The following is an 18,945-nucleotide window of genomic DNA, read 5'->3' as shown; positions in this document are numbered from 1 at the left end:
TTTCAGGGCACTCTCAAACCCAAGCATCACAAATTATCTTTAAAACAATAATAATAATAATAATAATAATAATAAAAAATGATAATAATAATAATAATAATAATAATAAAAATGATAATAATAATAATAATAATAATAGTAATAATAATAATAATAATAATAATGATGATAATAATAATAATAATAATAATAATAATAATAAAAATGTCTATATCTATCTATCTGTCTATCTATCTATCTAGTGTTGTATGTATGGGTGGTGGAGAGGGAGGCCTTCACGTGGTGGCACTGATATAACCAGGCGGATCCACTGCCTGGTTATACACACGTCCCTCAACTCCCTCCCTATCCCCCGAAAGGACGATGGTGGACTGCAGGAGGGGGGCAACTTCAGCCTTCAGTCCACTGGGGTCACGTCCACTACCACTATACTCATTTCACTCTAACTTGGCTTTAAAATGCTCTCTCTCTCCATCCTGAGTGCTGAGTTATAAAGCATTCGTAAGATAAACCGCCACAAACAGGTGTTACGGGAAGGATCAACTCCCCGTCTTCATCTTTAACGCCTCCTGCTCTTCAATTACCAAAATATCTATCTATCTATCTATTGCCAGACGCCATAATCCCGTAAGGGGTGGCCATTTGACACTGAGTTATTTTTTTTACAGGGAGGGGCACTAACCCTCCACCAACCCACTTGTTGACACGTAGGCAGCAGGTATGGTTTGGTTATATGGTTACCACCCAGCGTTGTAAATGGTTTCTTGGCTTACAGGAAACCATTAGGCTTGTCACTCAATGTAAAGCCACCTGTAAAGGAAAGAAAAGCAATAAGAAGTGACAGGAAAGATAGGAGAAATAGGAAGAGAGGAGGACAGACACAGAAAAAGAATGATACAGGCTAAGGAAGAAGCAGGCAGCGCTACATCAAGTGAGTGGATGATGGTGAGAAATAGGAAGAGAGGAGGGCAGGCACAGAAAAAGAATGATACAGGCTAAGGAAGAAGTAGGCAGCGCTACATCAAGTGAGTGGATGATGGTGAGAAATAGGAAGAGAGGAGGGCAGGCACAGAAAAAGAATGATAAAGGCTAAGGAAGCAGTAGGCAGCGTTACATCAAGTGAGTGGATGATGTTGAGAAATAGAAAGAGAGGAGGGCAGGCACAGAAAAAGAATGATACAGGCTAAGGAAGAAGTAGGCAGCGCTACATCAAGTGAGTGGATGATGGTCGCCACCACCTACCACTAACACCTTTAACCAAAACTCAAGACTTAAATATTACGAGACGAAAGAGTTACATATATATAAATGAAGGCTGCGAAGTTTTAAGATGAGTAGAGCATAATATTATTCTGCCACTGAGGGTCCGTGAAATAAGCTGGAATAGGAAATAAGCTGCAGTAGGAAATAAGCTGGAATAGGAAATAAGCTGCAATAGGAAATAAGCTTCACTAGGAAATAAGCTGCAATAGGAAATAAGCTGCACTAGGAAATAAGCTGCACTAGGAAATAAGCTGCACTAGGAAATAAGCTGCACTAGGAAATAAGCTGCAATAGGAAATAAGCTGCAATAGGAAATAAGCTGCAGTAGGAAATAAGCTGCAATAGGAAATAAGCTGCAATAGTACACAACTTTGGCCAAATCAGGGTTGTTGTTGTTGTTGTTATTGATCAACCCTAGTCTCTCTGGTCGAGCAAACCCATCGACCGCAGGCAGGCAAGCATCCTCCCCCGCGGTGTCGTCCCGTATAGTAAACCAATGATTCCTTGCTATTGTCAGTGCCTCGCCACAGCAAGGCTCGGTGAAAAGTGTGGACGTTTGGTTCCTGGATGGACGCCGCATTTGCTTCTCCACCCAGTTAACAGGGGCACCATAGCAGGCTCCACATCACCCCGTAATACGATTATAGGAAGAGAGGAGGACAGACACAGTGCTAAAATGAGAGAGGGGAAGAAAGAAATGGGCAGCGCTACATCAAGTGAGTGGATGATAAGAGGAGTAATAAAAAGTGACAGCAAGGAAAGGGAGAAGTAGGAAGGAGGGCAGACACAGAGAATTTAAGGGGAAGAAATAGGTAGCACTTCATCAGGTGAGTGGATGATGGTCGCCGCTACTCACCACCATGCCAAGTCAAGGTAAAAGGACAACACTATACTAGCCCTTTGTTTCTTTCTTTTTTCCGCAGGATGACGAGAACCAGGAGATGTCTGTCAACGCCTGGACAATCATGGTTAGTGGATCTCTCTCTCTCTCTCTCTCTCTCTCTCTCTCTCTCTCTCTCTCTCTCTCTCTCTCTCTCTCTCAATCTATTCAAAGCCAGTCTCAGAAAGCCTTATAATATTCCTCTACCACACTAACGTAAGCCAAATATCCTGCTGCCTATGATCTCCAGTCTTTCAAACGCAGTGTGTCCAGGCATCTCGAAATGATTGGATCTTGAATTTGGCTCTCTATTGTATTTTGTTTTTCTCTTGGAGCGAACTGTTATTGCGGACTCATGGCCTTTGGTTCCTTCTTCCTCGCATAAAAAAAAAATATTCCAGGATATTTTTTTCTTTTAATTGTGCTGGTGGTCCATGGCCTGAAACGAGTTGAGAACCACTGCTGTACAATGTAAACTCATGAGGTATTCAGATATTCAAAGTCAGTCTCAGAAAGCCGTATAATATTCCTGTACCACACTAACGCAACCCAAATAATATTCCTGTACCACACTAACGCAACGCAACCCCATCCTGATCAGTTCAAACCCTTATCTGTGTTCATTTTAAACAGTCGTGGGTGGATGAGTTTCTGAGGTGGGTGCCAGCAGACTACATGAGCATCGAGAGGCTTCACTTTGACGATGATGACATTTGGATGCCGGATATAACGATCTACAACAGGTAACTACACACAGAAGCCTCCTCAGTATGCGAGATCCTCTGAAAAACAAATTATATTGAATTGGGGGACAGGGTGAGAAAGGGCAACGAAGAAGCAGGCAGTACTACATCAAGTGAGTGGATAGGAGTAGTAATAAAACTGTGAAGGGATTATTGGACACGTTTGTAGCTTTTTCGGTACAAAGGATTTTCTGACTCGGTGAATGACGCAGCTGTGGACGGTCCGTGTGAATTATACTGTAGTGCGTCCCCAGCTTGTGGTAGGTGGTGGCGACCATCATCCACTCACTTGATGTAGTGCTTCCTACTTCTTCCTTAGCCTTTATCATCCTTTTTCTGTGCCTGCCCTCCTCTCTTCCCATTTCTCCCATCTTTCCTGTCACTTCTTATTGCTTTCCTTTACAGGTGGCTTTACATTGAGTGACAAGCCAAATGGTTTCCTGTAAGCCAAGAAACCATTTACAACGCTGGGTGGTAACCATATAACCAAACCATGCGTGCTCCCTACGTGTCAACAAGTGGGTTGGTGGAGGGTTAGTGCCCCTCCCCGTAAAACATATAACTCAAAGTCAAATGGCCACCCCTTACGGGATTATGGCGTCTGGCAATAGATAGATAGACAGATAGCGTCCCCGGTACCTAACGGAGGACAGAAAGTCAGTGGTGTCACCTGGCTATCGGCAATTAATCACCGGTTGTCTGACAGCAAAGAAAAGCGCCTCACGTCCAACAGTTCCCTTACAATCGACAATAATTTCCACGGTTTTGAATGTTTAAATGTGTCAGAACTATACTCTTCTTTTCATCGAGGCGAAGGTGCACTTGACAGGTTGGTGATAATTGTCTGAATGTAACGTTACTTCGTTACTTCTTTCCTCGTTAGCATTATTAATTGAAAACGTTTATCTGAGGGAGAAATATGGGTTAGTAAATGTTATTCGGACATGTTGCATTCAGCCAAGCATCACCAACCTGCCAAGTGCGTCTTCGCCTCTAAAAAGAAACTGAATATTTGAACCAGTTAATGATTATATGAGACTGTCTCGCTGGAAGTGGCTGGGGCACATACACAGAAAAGAAGGTAGTTTAATACAGGATGTGCCAGAGTGGACTGCTAGAGGAAGAAGAGGTGGAGGTAGGCTGAGGGAATGGCTGGGGCACATACTGTATACAGAAGAGAAGGCAGTTGAATACAGGATGTGCCAGAGTGGACTGCTAGAGGAAGAAGAGGCAGAGGTAGGCTGAGGGAATGGCTGGGGCACATATATATACAGAAAAGAAGGCAGTTTAATACAGGATGTGCCAGAGTGGACTGCTAGAGGAAGAAGAGGTAGAGGTAGGCCGAGGGACACCTGGTTGAGGACAGTGAAAAGAGAAGCAGGAGAGGAGTGTTGGTGGGACCTGAAGGAGATGGCAAGAGACAAATATTGGTGGAGAGAGTTCATCGAGGCCCTATGCATCCCGTGGGGTGACACAGGAAATGATTGATTGATTTTGAGATCTTGCTGACTAACAAAAACTCAGCCTACCCCTTCCCATGCAGCACAGACTTCAGATGTCCTCCCAGTTGACTGCTGACCTTGTAATATAGCCTGACCCTGACCTTATCCTTGACGCCTGACGCTGATCCTGTGGGCACGACGAAAATCAAGTCTTAGGGGCCATATTTTCGTCTCTGTTAAGCTCCCTAACACCTTTTCCTAAGCGGGTTATTTTGTTTATTACACCTTCCTGTCCTATTCTGTGTCAAGCAGATTTTAATAACATTCCCATACTCTTCATAAATAATATACAAAACGATACTAACTAGCCATATCCAAAAATAAATCGCTAAGGAAGTGGTGCTAGGGAGCCTCCTTACCCAGCTAGAATAAAGGATACTAACCAGCCATATCCAAAAATAAATCGCTAAGGAAGTGGTGCTAGGGAGCCTCCTAACCCAGCGAGAATACAGGATACTAACTAGCCATATCCAAAAATAAATCGCTAAGGAAGAGGTGCTAGGGAGCCTCCTTACCCAGCGAGAATACAGGATACGAACCAGCCATATCCAAAAATAAATCGCTAAGGAAGTGGTGCTAGGGAGCCTCCTTACCCAGCGAGAATACAGGATACTAACTAGCCATATCCAAGAATAAATCGCTAAGGAAGTGGTGCTAGGGAGCCTCCTTACCCAGCTAGAATACGGGCTTTGGTAATGTGCTCTGAGCCTTAAGCAAATCTCCACAGCTCTTTCCACACAGCTTAGGCGAAGTGGAAGACGCATTTGACGGTGTTTGTGTGCTACCGGACTAGCAAAACAAAGTGCACTGGTTTCCTTCATTCCAGAGTATGGTGCTGGTGTCTGTAATTCATCGTGGCTTTGTTTCTCATCCATATAACTTTCCAGAAGCGGGAGAGGAGTGTTGGTGGGACCTGAAGGAGATGGCAAATGTGTGTGGTACCGGAGCATCAAAACAAAGTGCACTGGTTTCCTTCACTCCAGAGTATGGTGCTGATATCTGTAATTCATCGTGGCTTTGTTTCTCACCCATATAACTTTGCAGAAGCGGGAGAGGAGTGTTGGTGGGACCTGAAGGAGATGGCAAGAGACAAATATTGGTGGAGAGGGTTCATCGAGGCCCTATGCATCCCGTGGGGCGCTACAGGAAATGATTGATAACTTTGTCCTTGCTCTTATCGGCACAGTACACACGTTTCACATAAGCACTCATTCAGCCGTGTTCCTACCCTGACGGACTATCAAGGCAATGTACTGTGGTTCCCTTTGACCTAGTGTGACCTGTATTCGATCTTCGTAGCCTGAATCTTGACCCTATCTTGACCCCACAGGGCAGACAGGGCAGATATTCAGCATTTTGACCACATACCCGATCTGGTGAACCATCAGAGCAACGTGTACTGGTTCCCTTCGAGTCACAGTATGGCGATGTGTGACCTTTAGTTTGACCTTACCTACATGACCTGACCTTACCTGCATAACCTGACTTTACCTACATGACCTGACCTTACCTACATAACCTGACCTGTGTTTACACTTTACCTACATAACCTGACCTTACCTACATAACCTGATTTGTATTTACACCTTACCTACATAACCTGACTTGTATTTAGACTTACCTACATAACCTGACCTGTATTTTGACCTTACCTACATAACCTGACCTCTAGCTTGACCTTACCTACATAACCTGACCTGTATTTACACCTTACCTACATAACCTGACTTGTATTTAAATCTTACCTACATAACCTGACCTCTATCTTGACCTTACCTACATAACCTGACCTGTATTTACACCTTACCTACATGACCTGACCTGTATTTTGACCTTACCTACATAACCTGACCTGTATTTTGACCTCACATAACCTGAACCCCTTCCCACACAGTGCAGACGGTGCGGACGTCCACCCATTCGACCGGGTCCCTGTACTGGCGGACTACAAGGGGACTGTCTACTGGTTCCCGCCCACCCACATGAAGGTGCACTGTGACCTGGACCTGACGCGATGGCCCAGCGATCAGCACCAGTGTACGATCAGGATGGGCTCTTGGTCACATCACGGCGAGGAGATCGATATTCAGATCATGCGCGTCAATGGCACGGACGGGGTGAGGGTATTATTCAAACCCGTGTACAGTAAGCGACAATAATCGTGTCGTGAAATTTGGTGAAAACATAAGCTAACGGGCTAAGCGTCTGGTACATTCCGCCGTCTGTCATACGGACGGTTCATAATGTTTCACGAGTTACATTTAATCTTCGGACAAAACCGCGACACGACTACTGTTGCTCCCTGTACAATGGGTCACAAAAGTATGGGTGCACAACATGAGTGAAACATTTGCGACCACAGAACGAAGGTCACTGAAATATTAGTATCCGACCTGGCACGCACTGGTAGCTCTGATGTCGAGAGGTGTCATGTATCGCTAACTAGCAATATCCTCTCGCAAATATATAGCAAATCTAATGTTTATATAGACAGACACTGATAATACACAATGGGACGATGGTAAAGTCGGGAAGTGTCATATATCGCCAACTAGCAATATCCTCTCGCAAATATATAGCAAATCTAATGTTTATATAGACACAGTGAGACGTTGGTAATGTCGAGAGGTGTTATATATCGCCAACTAGCAATGTCCTCTTGCAGATATATAGCAAATGTAATATTTATATGTCGGGAGGTGTTATATATCGCCAACTAGCAATATCCTCTTGCAAATATATATCAAATCTAATGTTTATATAGACAGACACTGATAATTCACAGTGAGACGTTGGTAATGTCGGGATGTGTTCGAAGCTTTTCAGTAGGCATCGCATCCCCTGTGCATCGATACTTTTCAGATCCAGTGTACACCCACCGAAAGTTTATTCAATACCCTTATAGTGTGATGCATTACGACACACAGACCAAGGATTCTGAACCACCCACAGTACCAAATAAACACGGCTTCACTTTTACGAATCATTTCAGAGCTCGTCGCATCCAGGCGTAACGAATGAATTTTTGTGGGTGTACAGCTGGTCACACATTAACCTTGTACAGCATCAATGTGTAGCAGAGGTGTAGCATTTGGTACACCTGAACCTTAACATAATGACATGATTCTTGGTGCATCGACATGGGTAAACGGAGGTGTTAAAATATTGGTTGAAATGGCCAAGTAGCCGTGATGCGTGAACGTCAAAAATTGTAGCCAGATCTCCACGTCACACAGACATTCTCCCACGTTCATGTGCGGCCAATTGTACATAAATTCAAAGTCTGTGGTTTAAGTGGCAATGTACTGAGAAGCAATGAAAGGTTGATTTGGAAATAAACGGCTATAATTAATGGAAAGGAATCAGACTGGATGAATATTACACACGGAGGACCACAGTGATTCATTTTGGGTCAGTACTGATTCTAATGTTTATACAGACACTTTCAACGAGACTGCTTTGTAGAATATCCAGATTTGCTGACGATACGAAGGTTAACAGAGAAGATGCTCTTGACTAACGACGGATGATTTGAAAAGATCTTGCTAAACTGTTCCATTGGGTTCAGACAAGGCAAATTGATTTTAAAACAAACGCAAAGTCTTAAATACTGACGGGAAAGACAGAAATTAAATACTACCTTTGAATGAAGCCCAATTCGTGAAGGTAACTTATGAAAAAGATTTAGGAATAATAGTAAAAAGTAGCCTAATTTAAAACCAACTCGGCAGTACACGAAGGCAATAAAGAAAGCAAAAATTTAGTCGGATTTATAGAGAAAGCTTCTGAATCCACATAAAAAAAATATTGCCATCACCTTATACAGTTCCTTTGTGCGGCCGCATCTAGTGTACTGTATTCAGTTTTGGTCACCGTATTACTCCATTGTAATCTGTAACTTAGCCCTTCTAAGGAAATCCACCCCAACCCAACCCAATCCAACTCAACCCAACCCAACCCAATCCAACTCAACCCAACCCAACCCAATCCACCCCAACCCAACCCAATCCACCCCACCCCAACCCAATCCAACCCACCCCACCCCAATCCACCCCAACTCAACCCAATCCAACCCAATCCACCCCAACCCAACCCAACCCAACCCAACCCAACCCAACCCAATCCACCCCAACCCAACCCAATCCACCCCAACCCAATCCAACCCAACCCAACCCAATCCAACCCAACCCAATCCACCCCAACCCAACCCAACCCAACCCAACCCCTACCTAACTAAATCCACCCCAATCAAACCCAACCCAACCCAGCCTAACCTAACCCAATCCAACTCCCCAGGTGATGAAGACTAACCTGGAGAAGAACAACAGGTGGGAGTTGATTGGCGTGGAGGCGACCCGCTCTCTGACCAGCTTAGAAGGTCATGACCCCTACGTCGAGGTCAACTTTGCCTTCACCCTCAAACGCCAGGCCAGCACACACGCCAGCTACGTCACACAGGCCACGCTAGGTAGTGGTGGTGCTGGTGGTGGTGGTAGTAGTAGTAGTAGTGGTGGTGGTGGTGGTGGTAGTGGTGTAGTGGTGGTGGTCGTCGTGGTAGTAGTAGTAGTAGTAGTCGTAGTGGTGGTGGTGGCAGTAGTAGTAATAGTAGTAGTAGTAGTAGTTGTAATAGTAGTAGTAGTTGTAGTAATAGTAGCAGTAATAGTAGTAGTAGTAGTAATAGTAGTTGTAATAGTAGTAGTAGTAGTAATAGTAGTAGTTGTAATAGTAGTAGTAGTAGTTGTAATAGTAGTAGTAGTAGTAGTAATAGTAGTAGTAATAGTAGTAGAAGTAGTAATAGTAGTAGTAGTAGTAGTAGCAGCAGTAGTAGTAGTAGTAGTAGATGTAGTAATAATAGTAATAATAATAATAATAATAATAACAAAGGTAGTAGTAGTAGTAGTGGTAGTAGTAGTAGTAGGGTGGTGACGGTGGTATAGTAGTTTGGCCAAGTGGAGACGATGGAGAGAGAGAGAGAGAGAGAGAGAGAGAGAGAGAGAGAGAGAGAGAGAGAGAGAGAGAGAGAGAGAGGAATCATTCTTTAAGTGTTGGTGGCGGTGTTAACATGCATTCTTTCTCCCCTTGAGAGACAGACAGATAGACAGACAGAAAGCGGACAGACAGACAGACAGACAGACAGACAGGGACAGACAGACAGACAGACAGACAGACAGACAGACAGACAGTCGCCAACCCAACCTAACCAACCATCCATTTCAGCGCTGAGACAGACAGAAAGAGAGACAGACAGGCAGATAGACAGGTAGATAGATAGACAGATAGATAGAAAAAATAGACTAATCAATCTATTTTACCCTCAGCGCTGGTGGTAGTGGTCTTAGCGTCGTATTTTCTGCCACTTAACGCCTTCCTCTCCCGTCTTCTGATGCACCTCTTCGCCCTGGCCTCGCTCATCGCCTGCTACTACACGCTTTTTGCCCAACTACCCACCAACGGAGGACCCGTACCTGTTGTGGGTAAGTGGTGTTGTAGTTGTAGTAGTAAGTGTAATAGTAGTAGTAGTAGTAATAATAATGATAATAGTAATAAAAATTATTGTAATTATTATTATTATTATTATTATTATTTAGTTGATGTTATTATAATACCTTTATCATTCTTTTTCTGTGCCTGTCCTCCTCTCTTCCTATTTCTTACCATCATCCACTCACTTGATGTAGCGCTGCCTGCTTCTTCCTTAGCCTTTATCATTCTTTTTCTGTGCCTGTCCTCCTCTCTTCCTATTTCTTACCATCATCCACTCACTTGATGTAGCGCTGCCTGCTTCTTCCTTAGCCTTTATCATTCTTTTTCTGTGCCTGTCCTCCTCTCTTCCTATTTCTCACCATCATCCACTCACTTGATGTAGTGCTGCCTACTTCTTCCTTAGCCTTTATCATTCTTTTTCTGTGCCTGTCCTCCTCTCTTCCTATTTCTCACCATCATCCACTCACTTGATGTAGCGCTGCCTGCTTCTTCCTTAGCCTTTATCATTCTTTTTCTGTGCCTGCCCTCCTCTCTTCCTATTTCTCACCATCATCCACTCACTTGATGTAGCGCTGCCTGCTTCTTCCTTAGCCTTTATCATTCTTTTTCTGTGCCTGCCCTCCTCTCTTCCTATTTCTCACCATCATCCACTCACTTGATGTAGTGCTGCCTACTTCTTCCTTAGCCTTTATCATTCTTTTTCTGTGCCTACTCTCCTCTCTTCCTATTTCTCACCATCATCCACTCACTTGATGTAGTGCTGCCTACTTCTTCCTTAGCCTTTATCATTCTTTTTCTGTGCCTGCCCTCCTCTCTTCCTATTTCTCCCATCTTTCCTGTCACTTCTTATTGCTTTTCTTTCCTTTACAGGTGGCTTTACATTGAGTGACAAGCCAAATGGTTTCCTGTAAGCCAAGAAACCATTTACAACGCTGGGTGGTAACCATATAACCAAACCATACGTGCTCCCTACGTGTCAACAAGTGGGTTGGTGGAGGGTTAGTGCCCCTCCCTGTAAAACAAATAACTCAGAGTCAAATGGCCACCCCGTAAGGGATTATGGCGTCTGGCGATAGATAGATAGATAGATATTATAATACGTGGAGAAACAAAGAATTGTTGTTGTTGTTGTTGTTTCTGTGCTACCCTAGTGTGTCATGAAGCAGACCCATCAACCGCAAGAAAGTAACCGCCCCTGCAGTGAACCGATGTTCCTATGCGGCTGACAGCGCCACGCACAGCGAGGCGCGGTTATTAACGTAAAGGTTTGATTCCCGGATGGACGCCGCATTTACGTCTCTCCACCCAGTTAACAGGGACACCTTTGTGGGCTGGACGCCACCCCATTGTTCGTTGTACCACCCAGTGTTGTAAATCGCTTGCAGGCTTACAGGAAACCAATAGGCTTGTCACTCAGTGTAGAGTCACCTGAAGTGGAAAGAAGGCTAGTAACTGACAGGAGGGGTGGCAGAAAGAGAAAGAGAGGAGGGTAGACGCAGAGAAAGAATAACAAACATGAAAGAAGAAATAGGCAGCACTACATCAAGTGAGTGGATGATAACAAGGCGTAGTAAGGTATTATGTCAGCAAAATAAGTTATCCACTCCAGTTCCGTGACGTGTACGAAGCAAATGAGATGAATCGCTTAGGAGGGGGCACTACGAACCATCCCTTTGCCATCTAGAATACGACCCTGGCCTCCTCCTCCTCTTCCTCCTCCTCCTCCTTCTCCTCCTCTTCCTCCTCCTCCTCCTTCTCCTCCTCTTCCTCCTCCTCCTCCTCCTCCTCCTCTTCTTCGTCCACCTCCCCCTCCTCTTTTTAGAAACAGGATTATCAAGTGCAAAACAAAATAAATCGCTAAGGCAGAGGCACTACGAACCCTCCTGCAACGAAAAGTTAAAATAGACACACCTTTATGTATTATATGTATTTTATTTACGTATTTTATTTATTTTATTATTTATTTATATATGTATTTATTTTATTTATTTATGTATTTATTATTTATTTATTTTATTATATATATATATATTTATTTATTTTTTTATTTTATTATTTATTTATTTTATTTATTTATTTATGTATTTATATTATTATTATTTTATTTCTTTATTTATGTATTTATTTTATTATTATTTTTATTATTTATTTATGTATTTATTTTATTATTGATTTATTTATTTATTTATTTATTGTATTATTGATTTTATTATCTTTATTTATGTATTTATTTTATTATTGATTTGATTATTTATTTATGTATTTATTTTATTATTTTATTATTTATTTATGCATTTATTTTATTATGTATTTATGTATTTATTATTTATTTATGTATTTATTTTATTTATTTTATTATTTATTTATGTATTTATTTTATTTATTTATGTATTTATTTTATTTATTTATTTTATTATTTGTTTATTTATGTATTTAATTTATTTATTTATTTATGTATTTAATTTATTTATTTCATTATTTATTTATTTATGTATTTATTTTATTTATTTATGTATTTATTCTATTTATTATGTATTTATTTATTATTGATTTAATTATTTATTTATTTATTTATTGTATTATTGATTTTATTATCTTTATTTATGTATTTATTTTATTATTGATTTGATTATTTATTTATGTATTTATTTTATTATTTTATTATTTATTTATGCATTTATTTTATTATGTATTTATGTATTTATTTTATTATTTAATTTATTTATGTATTTATTTTATTATTGATTTATGTATTTATTTTATTTATTTTATTATTTATTTATGTATTTATTTTATTTATGTATTTATTTTATTATTTATTTTATTATTTGTTTATTTATGTATTTATTTTATTTATTTATTTATGTATTTATTTTATTTTTTGATTTATTTATTTTTGTATTTATTGATTTTATTATTTATGTATTTATTTTATTTATTTGTTTATGTATTTAATTTATTATTGATTTTATTATTTATTTATTTATTTTATTATTGATTTATTTATTTATTTATGTAGTTAGTTTATTTATTTATTTATATATTTATTTTATTATTTATTTTATTATTTATTTATTTATGTATTTATTGTATTATTTATTTTATTATTTATTTTACTTTCTATTTATTTATTATTTATTTATTTATTATTTATTATTTATGTATTTATTTAAGTTATTCTTCACCAGTGCGGTATTTCTCCGGGACCATCATCCTCACCACCATCTCCCTCCTGTCGACCATCCTGCTCACGGCCAGGTCCTGCAGCTCTTGTGGCTCTCCCTCCGCCTCCTCCACAGCATCGGGCCTGGGCAGCAGACTGGCGGGTGCTGTGTCATCCACCCGTGTGTTGCGAAACGTTATGCCGCAAACATCAACGGTAAGTAATTCGAAAAACGTAGACTAGGAAACGTTATGCCGCAAAGAGCAACGGTAATTCGAAAAACGTAGACTAGGAAACGTTATGCCGCAAACATCAACGGTAAGTAATTCGAAAAACGTAGACTGGGAAACGTTATGCCGCAAACAGCAACGGTAATTCGAAAAACGTAGACTAGGAAACGTTATGCCGCAAACAGCAACGGTAAGTAATTCGAAAAACGTAACAGCAACGGTAAGTAATTCGAAAAACGTAACATCAACGGTAAGTAATTCGAAAAACGTAACAGCAACGGTAAGTAATTCGAAAAACGTAACAGCAACGGTAATTCGAAAAACGTAGACTGGGAAACGTTGTGCCGCAAACATCAACGGTAATTCGAAAAAAAACGTAGAGTGAGAAACGTTATGCCGCAAAGAGCAACGGTAAATAATTCGAAAAACGTAACATCAACGGTAATTCGAAAAACGTTGACTGGGAAACGTTATGGCGCAAACAGCAGCGGTAAGTCTATCTATCTATCTATCTATTGCCAGACGCCTCAATCCCGTTTGGGGTGGCCACAAACAAATCGCCTCCAAGTCGCCCTGTCCCCCGCCATCTCACGGTAAGTAAAGATGCAAAAACGTAGACTGAGACATTGGCGGATCTAGACGGCTATTCTGGGGGGGAGGAGGGCAAGCAAGAAAGGGGCGCCCGCTAGTAACCAGCTTATTTAAATGTTCACTATTTGTCACGTAATTATCTTATTCTTATGAGTAAATTCTGGAAGGTTAGGCTAGACATACTGTGAACTCTTTCTGTAGGAAAACGTTCACTAACGTCCCCATTTCCACACACACACACACACACACACACACACACACACACACACACACACACACACACACATGAATTAAAGGATACTTTCTGTGTGTGGCATCTATAATATTATGTCTGGGTGAGGGTGAGGTGCCCGACGCTTCTTGCCTATGGCCCTGGGAGCCGAAAGGAACAAGAGGCGCAGCAAACACCTGGTAGGAATTACAGAGGGGCGCCAACATACCTCCTAGGGGGGGGGACCATGTCCCCAATGGCCCCCCCTTAAATCCGCCAGTGCTCTACACGTGGATAAATAAAACCCCTGTGTATCATTAACAGCTGTGGGGGTAAAGAAGGCAGGTGTCGGCTTAGCACATCTAATCTCTTGGAGGCAATTTTTGCAAGACTGGTAATGTGATCATTCCAAGATACATCTCGAGAGAATGAAACTCAAAGGATATTGAGAGATGATGAAGGACTGAGATGTATATTAATGAATATCAAAGGATACTCCTGTGGAAAATTTTGATTTTGTCAGGTCGAAAGGTGTAGGAACTGAGTTTTCGATGCATTAATGCAAAAAGATATCATTTGTTTCAATCAGTAATATAAGCCATGTAAGTAATGAGGTGTGCCATAACCTCCTCCCTTGTTTATTGAAGTAACTGCTGAGATGGATAGCGTACTGTGAGAAGTGGATAGAGAGGTGAAGGGCGGGGTCAAACGCTTCCTAGTGGATAGGGTTAGGTGTACAGCTTAGGTCATTGACGAACGGAAGGGTGTTGGTAATGGGACAGAACCCTGAGGAACACCACTATTGATAGCCCTGGGAAAAGAACGGTGGCCATCTACAACAGCAGCTATAGAACGACCAGGAAGAAAGCTAGAGATGAAGGCACAGGTAGAAGGATAAGCACCATAAGAGGGCAGTTTGGAAAGTAAAGATTTATGCCAGAATCGATCAAAAGCCTTCATGATGTTAAGCGCAACTTTCGCCGAAGTCCCGAAAGAAGGATGACTGACAGGAAGGTGAGAGGATTGCCAGTGGAGCTGTAATGGGGTCTATAAAAGCCAGCGTTGCTTAGAGACAAAACTAGGATCTTTCCTTTGGTTCATTGGCAACGTGCACGCGTATGAAGCACAAGGGCCTGAGACGGAATCCCTGACAGATCAGTGTGATAAGTTTCATTACGGTCATTACACTGATTGGCAGCGGCGTGGGATGTGAAGCGAGGCTTGGAGGGCAATGATGCTGGTTAGCTGGCAGCATCCTAGTCACTACGTCTCGGGGATGAGCCGTTCATTTTGGTCCCCGGCGTCCCCAGTGGTGGCCTCCGATGCCACGCTACCGTGTGTTCGAAACTCACCAAATTAATCACCAAGGGGAGAAAAGAGTGATGTAATGCGGTCTATAAAAGCCCGCGTTGCTTAGACAGAGGCAAAGCAAGGATCGCCTCCTTGGCTCAGTGGTAATGTGCGCTCCTGTGAAACGCGAGGGCCTGAAATCGAATCTCGGTCAGTCTAGTGATTAATTTGTTAAGTTTCGGTTCGGCCATTACAGAGCGTCACTCACTGACTCCACACTGGCGATTGGAAAGGTTATAGCAGGTGTTTTATCTGTATGTGGATGAGCGTGTGTGTGTTGGGGGTCGACTTTCCACTTAATTCCCACATCAGAAATGAAAAATGGCAAATTATAGTGAGGAATGAAGTATGACCCCCCCCCCCGTCTCTGCAACAGCCATAGAACCACCTGAAGACTGGGCTGGCGATGAACATGAAAAAAAAAAAAGTCCGTTTCTAGCAAGAACAAAATAGTTACCAAGAAAAAAAGAGCTTATGATGAAGAACTAACTGCATAACATTCTCTCTCTCTCTCTCTCTCTCTCTCTCCGGAAGCTGTAACTCCATCTAGAGACCAGGCTGGCTGTGGATGAGGAAGAGAGTCTTATCAGTAGGCACATCCCACCTTACACCATTCATTCATTCATTCATTCATTGCCAGACGCCATGTATCCCAAACGGGGTGGCCAAGGGCTTTTTGGGCATCTTACAATAAGGACTTACTGTACTTAAATGTCACTCACTTTCCACAGCTGGTGTACTGTACTGCGTATTATGGGGAAATTGGCACATGAACCAGGTTTACATGCAATACTGGAACTATATAGGCACATTCTCCTTATTTTACCCTTTACCATGGAAATAATGGCAAGAGCAACCTACAAAAATAAATAAATAAATAAATAAAGACAATGGGAAAAGCAATCCTTCCGCCCCCTCTCAAAAAAAAAAAAAAAAAAAAAATATTATAATGTTCCTTTTTTCCACAGCAGCCATACAGCCACCTGGAAACCGAGCTGGCTTTGGACGAGGAGGAAGGCGTTGTGGGTCGGCCCGTCCCACCTCGCACCACCACCATCCCCCCGGCAGCTGAGGAGGTCAAGGAAGCAGGGGTGGAATTCTCAATGGTGCGAAAGGTCACCAATTTCCTCCTCCTTCTGCTGTTCACCATCGCATATGTGGTGGATTATGTCGTGCTCCGGAGTGTGGCTGTTTAGGGGGGTTCAGCTTTGTCCTTGCTATTTCAGGGCTTTTTTCCAGCCTAAGAAACGTTTTAATGTTGTATGTATGCAAGATCGCCTACTTCCTTCCTCTCCTGCCACTCATCATCATCTTTGTGGTGCTTACGTCGTGCTCAGGATGTGGCTGTCTGTGTTCGGTTTTGTTCTTGCTATTGAGAATACATTACCCAGCTAAGGAGTGACTTTCCAGGATGTCTTTGTGTGTCTGTACTTAGGTGTCTAAAGTCACCAGGATCCTCCTTCTGCTCACCACCGTCTTGTGGTGGAGTACGTTGTGCTCAGGAGCGTGGCTGTTTTAGATATTTAGATTGTTTTATTCTGTTTACGATAAGGAACTGAACGGGGAGGCTGTCAGAGATCGAGCAGTGTGGACAGCCACTAGTAGGTTGCAAAGGCCTATGCATGCTAGCATGTTGAAGCCTTTATAAATGAAATGAAATGAAACTAAATTATTTTATTCAGCTTAGGAGTAACTTTGCAGTGTGTTTGAATGTATGATTGCCAACTTGAAAGTATAATTGCCAGCTCCCTCCTCCTCGTGCTCTTGATCACTGTCATCGGGTGCAGCTGTTTAAGAAATTAATTTTTATTCCTGCTCCTGTGAAACTGTTTTATCCAGCTTAGGAGCAACTCTGCAATGTATATTTACCATCACCACAGTGAATTAGGATTACTTTGCATTAGAAGCACGGTTGTTTATGACGTTCAGTTTTAGTCTGCCCAATGCGAGACTTTACCCCAAGAGATGACTGGAGGCTGGTCAATCACATCATGCCATCAGGGGAAGTAGGCTGGGCATCTACCCTTAAATATACGGGACTATCACTGCCTTGCCTCATATCCCTAATATAAGACTGACTTTTTATGTATGTATGTGTGTGTGTTTCTAGGAGTCTCCATCAAGCCTTTGTGGCTTGTGAGTTATTTTATGCTTGCTACCAACAAACAGCCTTTTAACATTTTTGAATGGTTTCCCCATCCATTAAAAAAGAAAGAAAAAAGTCTCCATCAGCCCTTTCTGGACTGCTGTAAAATAGATCAACAGCAGAATATGGTGCTAGCCACTGAGCTCTGTAATATGGGGAGACTTTCTCATGGCTAAGACAGCGTAACTGATGTAGCCGCCGGCAGGGCAGCGCTGGTGTAGCGGCAGCCATGTTACACCTCGCCTGATGCTCACGGTTTTTGAAATGAAGTGATCTTTGGGTTTTTGGAAGCACCCGATGATTCCGTTAATATATAGTGCCATGGTCAGCTGTGCAGCTTCTGGATGCAAAAATGGATACAGGAATTCATCAGAGAGAGATGGCATTACATTTCACAAGTAAGAAATATATCTTGTTGCTATTTCCGTAAGATTAATGCTGCCTGGGGTGGGGTGGGAAGATTCTTGCCTGATATCCCTGCATGAATGAGGCCACTAAAACGGGCCCATTTATCTCCAGTCTTTCTCTCCATGTCCTCTTCTCTTCTGTTCACACCCTCTTGTAGATATTTCTATGTTTCTTCCGGCCGACATTCGGTTTCATGACATGGATAGTGCCATAAAGGCTGCAGCAACCTATGGCGTCTTATTGGCTAAATGTACCCGATATAATTCATTGAGCTAGGCAGAAAAAAAATCATAATCCAAATATGTTTTTGTATTATAAGCAAAAGGTGTCTCTTTATTAATAATCACTGCTTAGTGGGAAGTATTTGAATTTAAGTGTCGATGTTTTAATATAGCCACCAAAATCACGCCCGCGTTGGAGATTGCCTCTGCATATTATAGAGCTCAGTGGTGCTAGCACAAAGAAGTGCTGTGTAAAGGATGCAGGGCTGTAGTGTATCTATCTATCTATTGCCAGACACCACAATCCCGCAAAGGGTGGCCATTTGACACTGAGTTAGTTGTTTTACAGGGAGGGGCACTAACCCTCCACCAACCCACTTGCTGACACGTAGGGAGCACGTATGGTTTGGTTATATGGTTACCACCCAGCGTTGTAAATGGTTTCTTGGCTTACAGGAAACCATTTGGCTTGTCACTCAATGTAAAGCCACCTGTAAAGGAAAGAAAAGCAATAAGAAGTGACAGGAAAGATGGGAGAAATAGGAAGAGAGGAGGGCAGGCACAGAAAAAGAATGATAAAAGCTAAGGAAGTAGGCAGCACTACATCAAGTGAGTGGATACTGCCTTATATTCTGCCACTGAGCACCTTGGAATAAGCACTAAATGACAAAAGTCTCTGCCAAGTTAAAGTGAATGAATTATATGCATAAGAATGGCCATCTGTAAATATTGAATGCTGAGCTGTTATAACAC

The 18,945-nt window shown here is 41.9% G+C and overlaps 1 protein-coding gene across 1 annotated transcript in view; it reads left to right on the top strand.

Moving 5' to 3' along the window:
• Nucleotides 1-16,613, top strand: part of LOC145393803 (neuronal acetylcholine receptor subunit alpha-7-like) — a 28,208-nt gene extending 11,595 nt beyond the window's left edge. The window contains exons 3-9 of the mRNA XM_080267851.1: nt 2,187-2,231; nt 2,777-2,886; nt 6,283-6,505; nt 8,685-8,856; nt 9,707-9,862; nt 13,061-13,251; nt 16,386-16,613. Coding sequence (XP_080123977.1) covers nt 2,187-2,231; nt 2,777-2,886; nt 6,283-6,505; nt 8,685-8,856; nt 9,707-9,862; nt 13,061-13,251; nt 16,386-16,613 — 1,125 coding nt within the window. The remainder of the gene's footprint in view (nt 1-2,186; nt 2,232-2,776; nt 2,887-6,282; nt 6,506-8,684; nt 8,857-9,706; nt 9,863-13,060; nt 13,252-16,385) is intronic.
• The last annotated feature ends 2,332 nt before the right edge of the window (nt 16,614-18,945 follow it).

Source organism: Coenobita brevimanus, chromosome 3 (assembly GCF_032717465.1).
Source record: "Coenobita brevimanus isolate Jiangsu-jjx chromosome 3, ASM3271746v2, whole genome shotgun sequence".
NCBI classification, from domain to species: Eukaryota; Metazoa; Arthropoda; class Malacostraca; order Decapoda; family Coenobitidae; genus Coenobita; species Coenobita brevimanus.
This window is presented reverse-complemented; position numbering and strand designations above follow the sequence as displayed.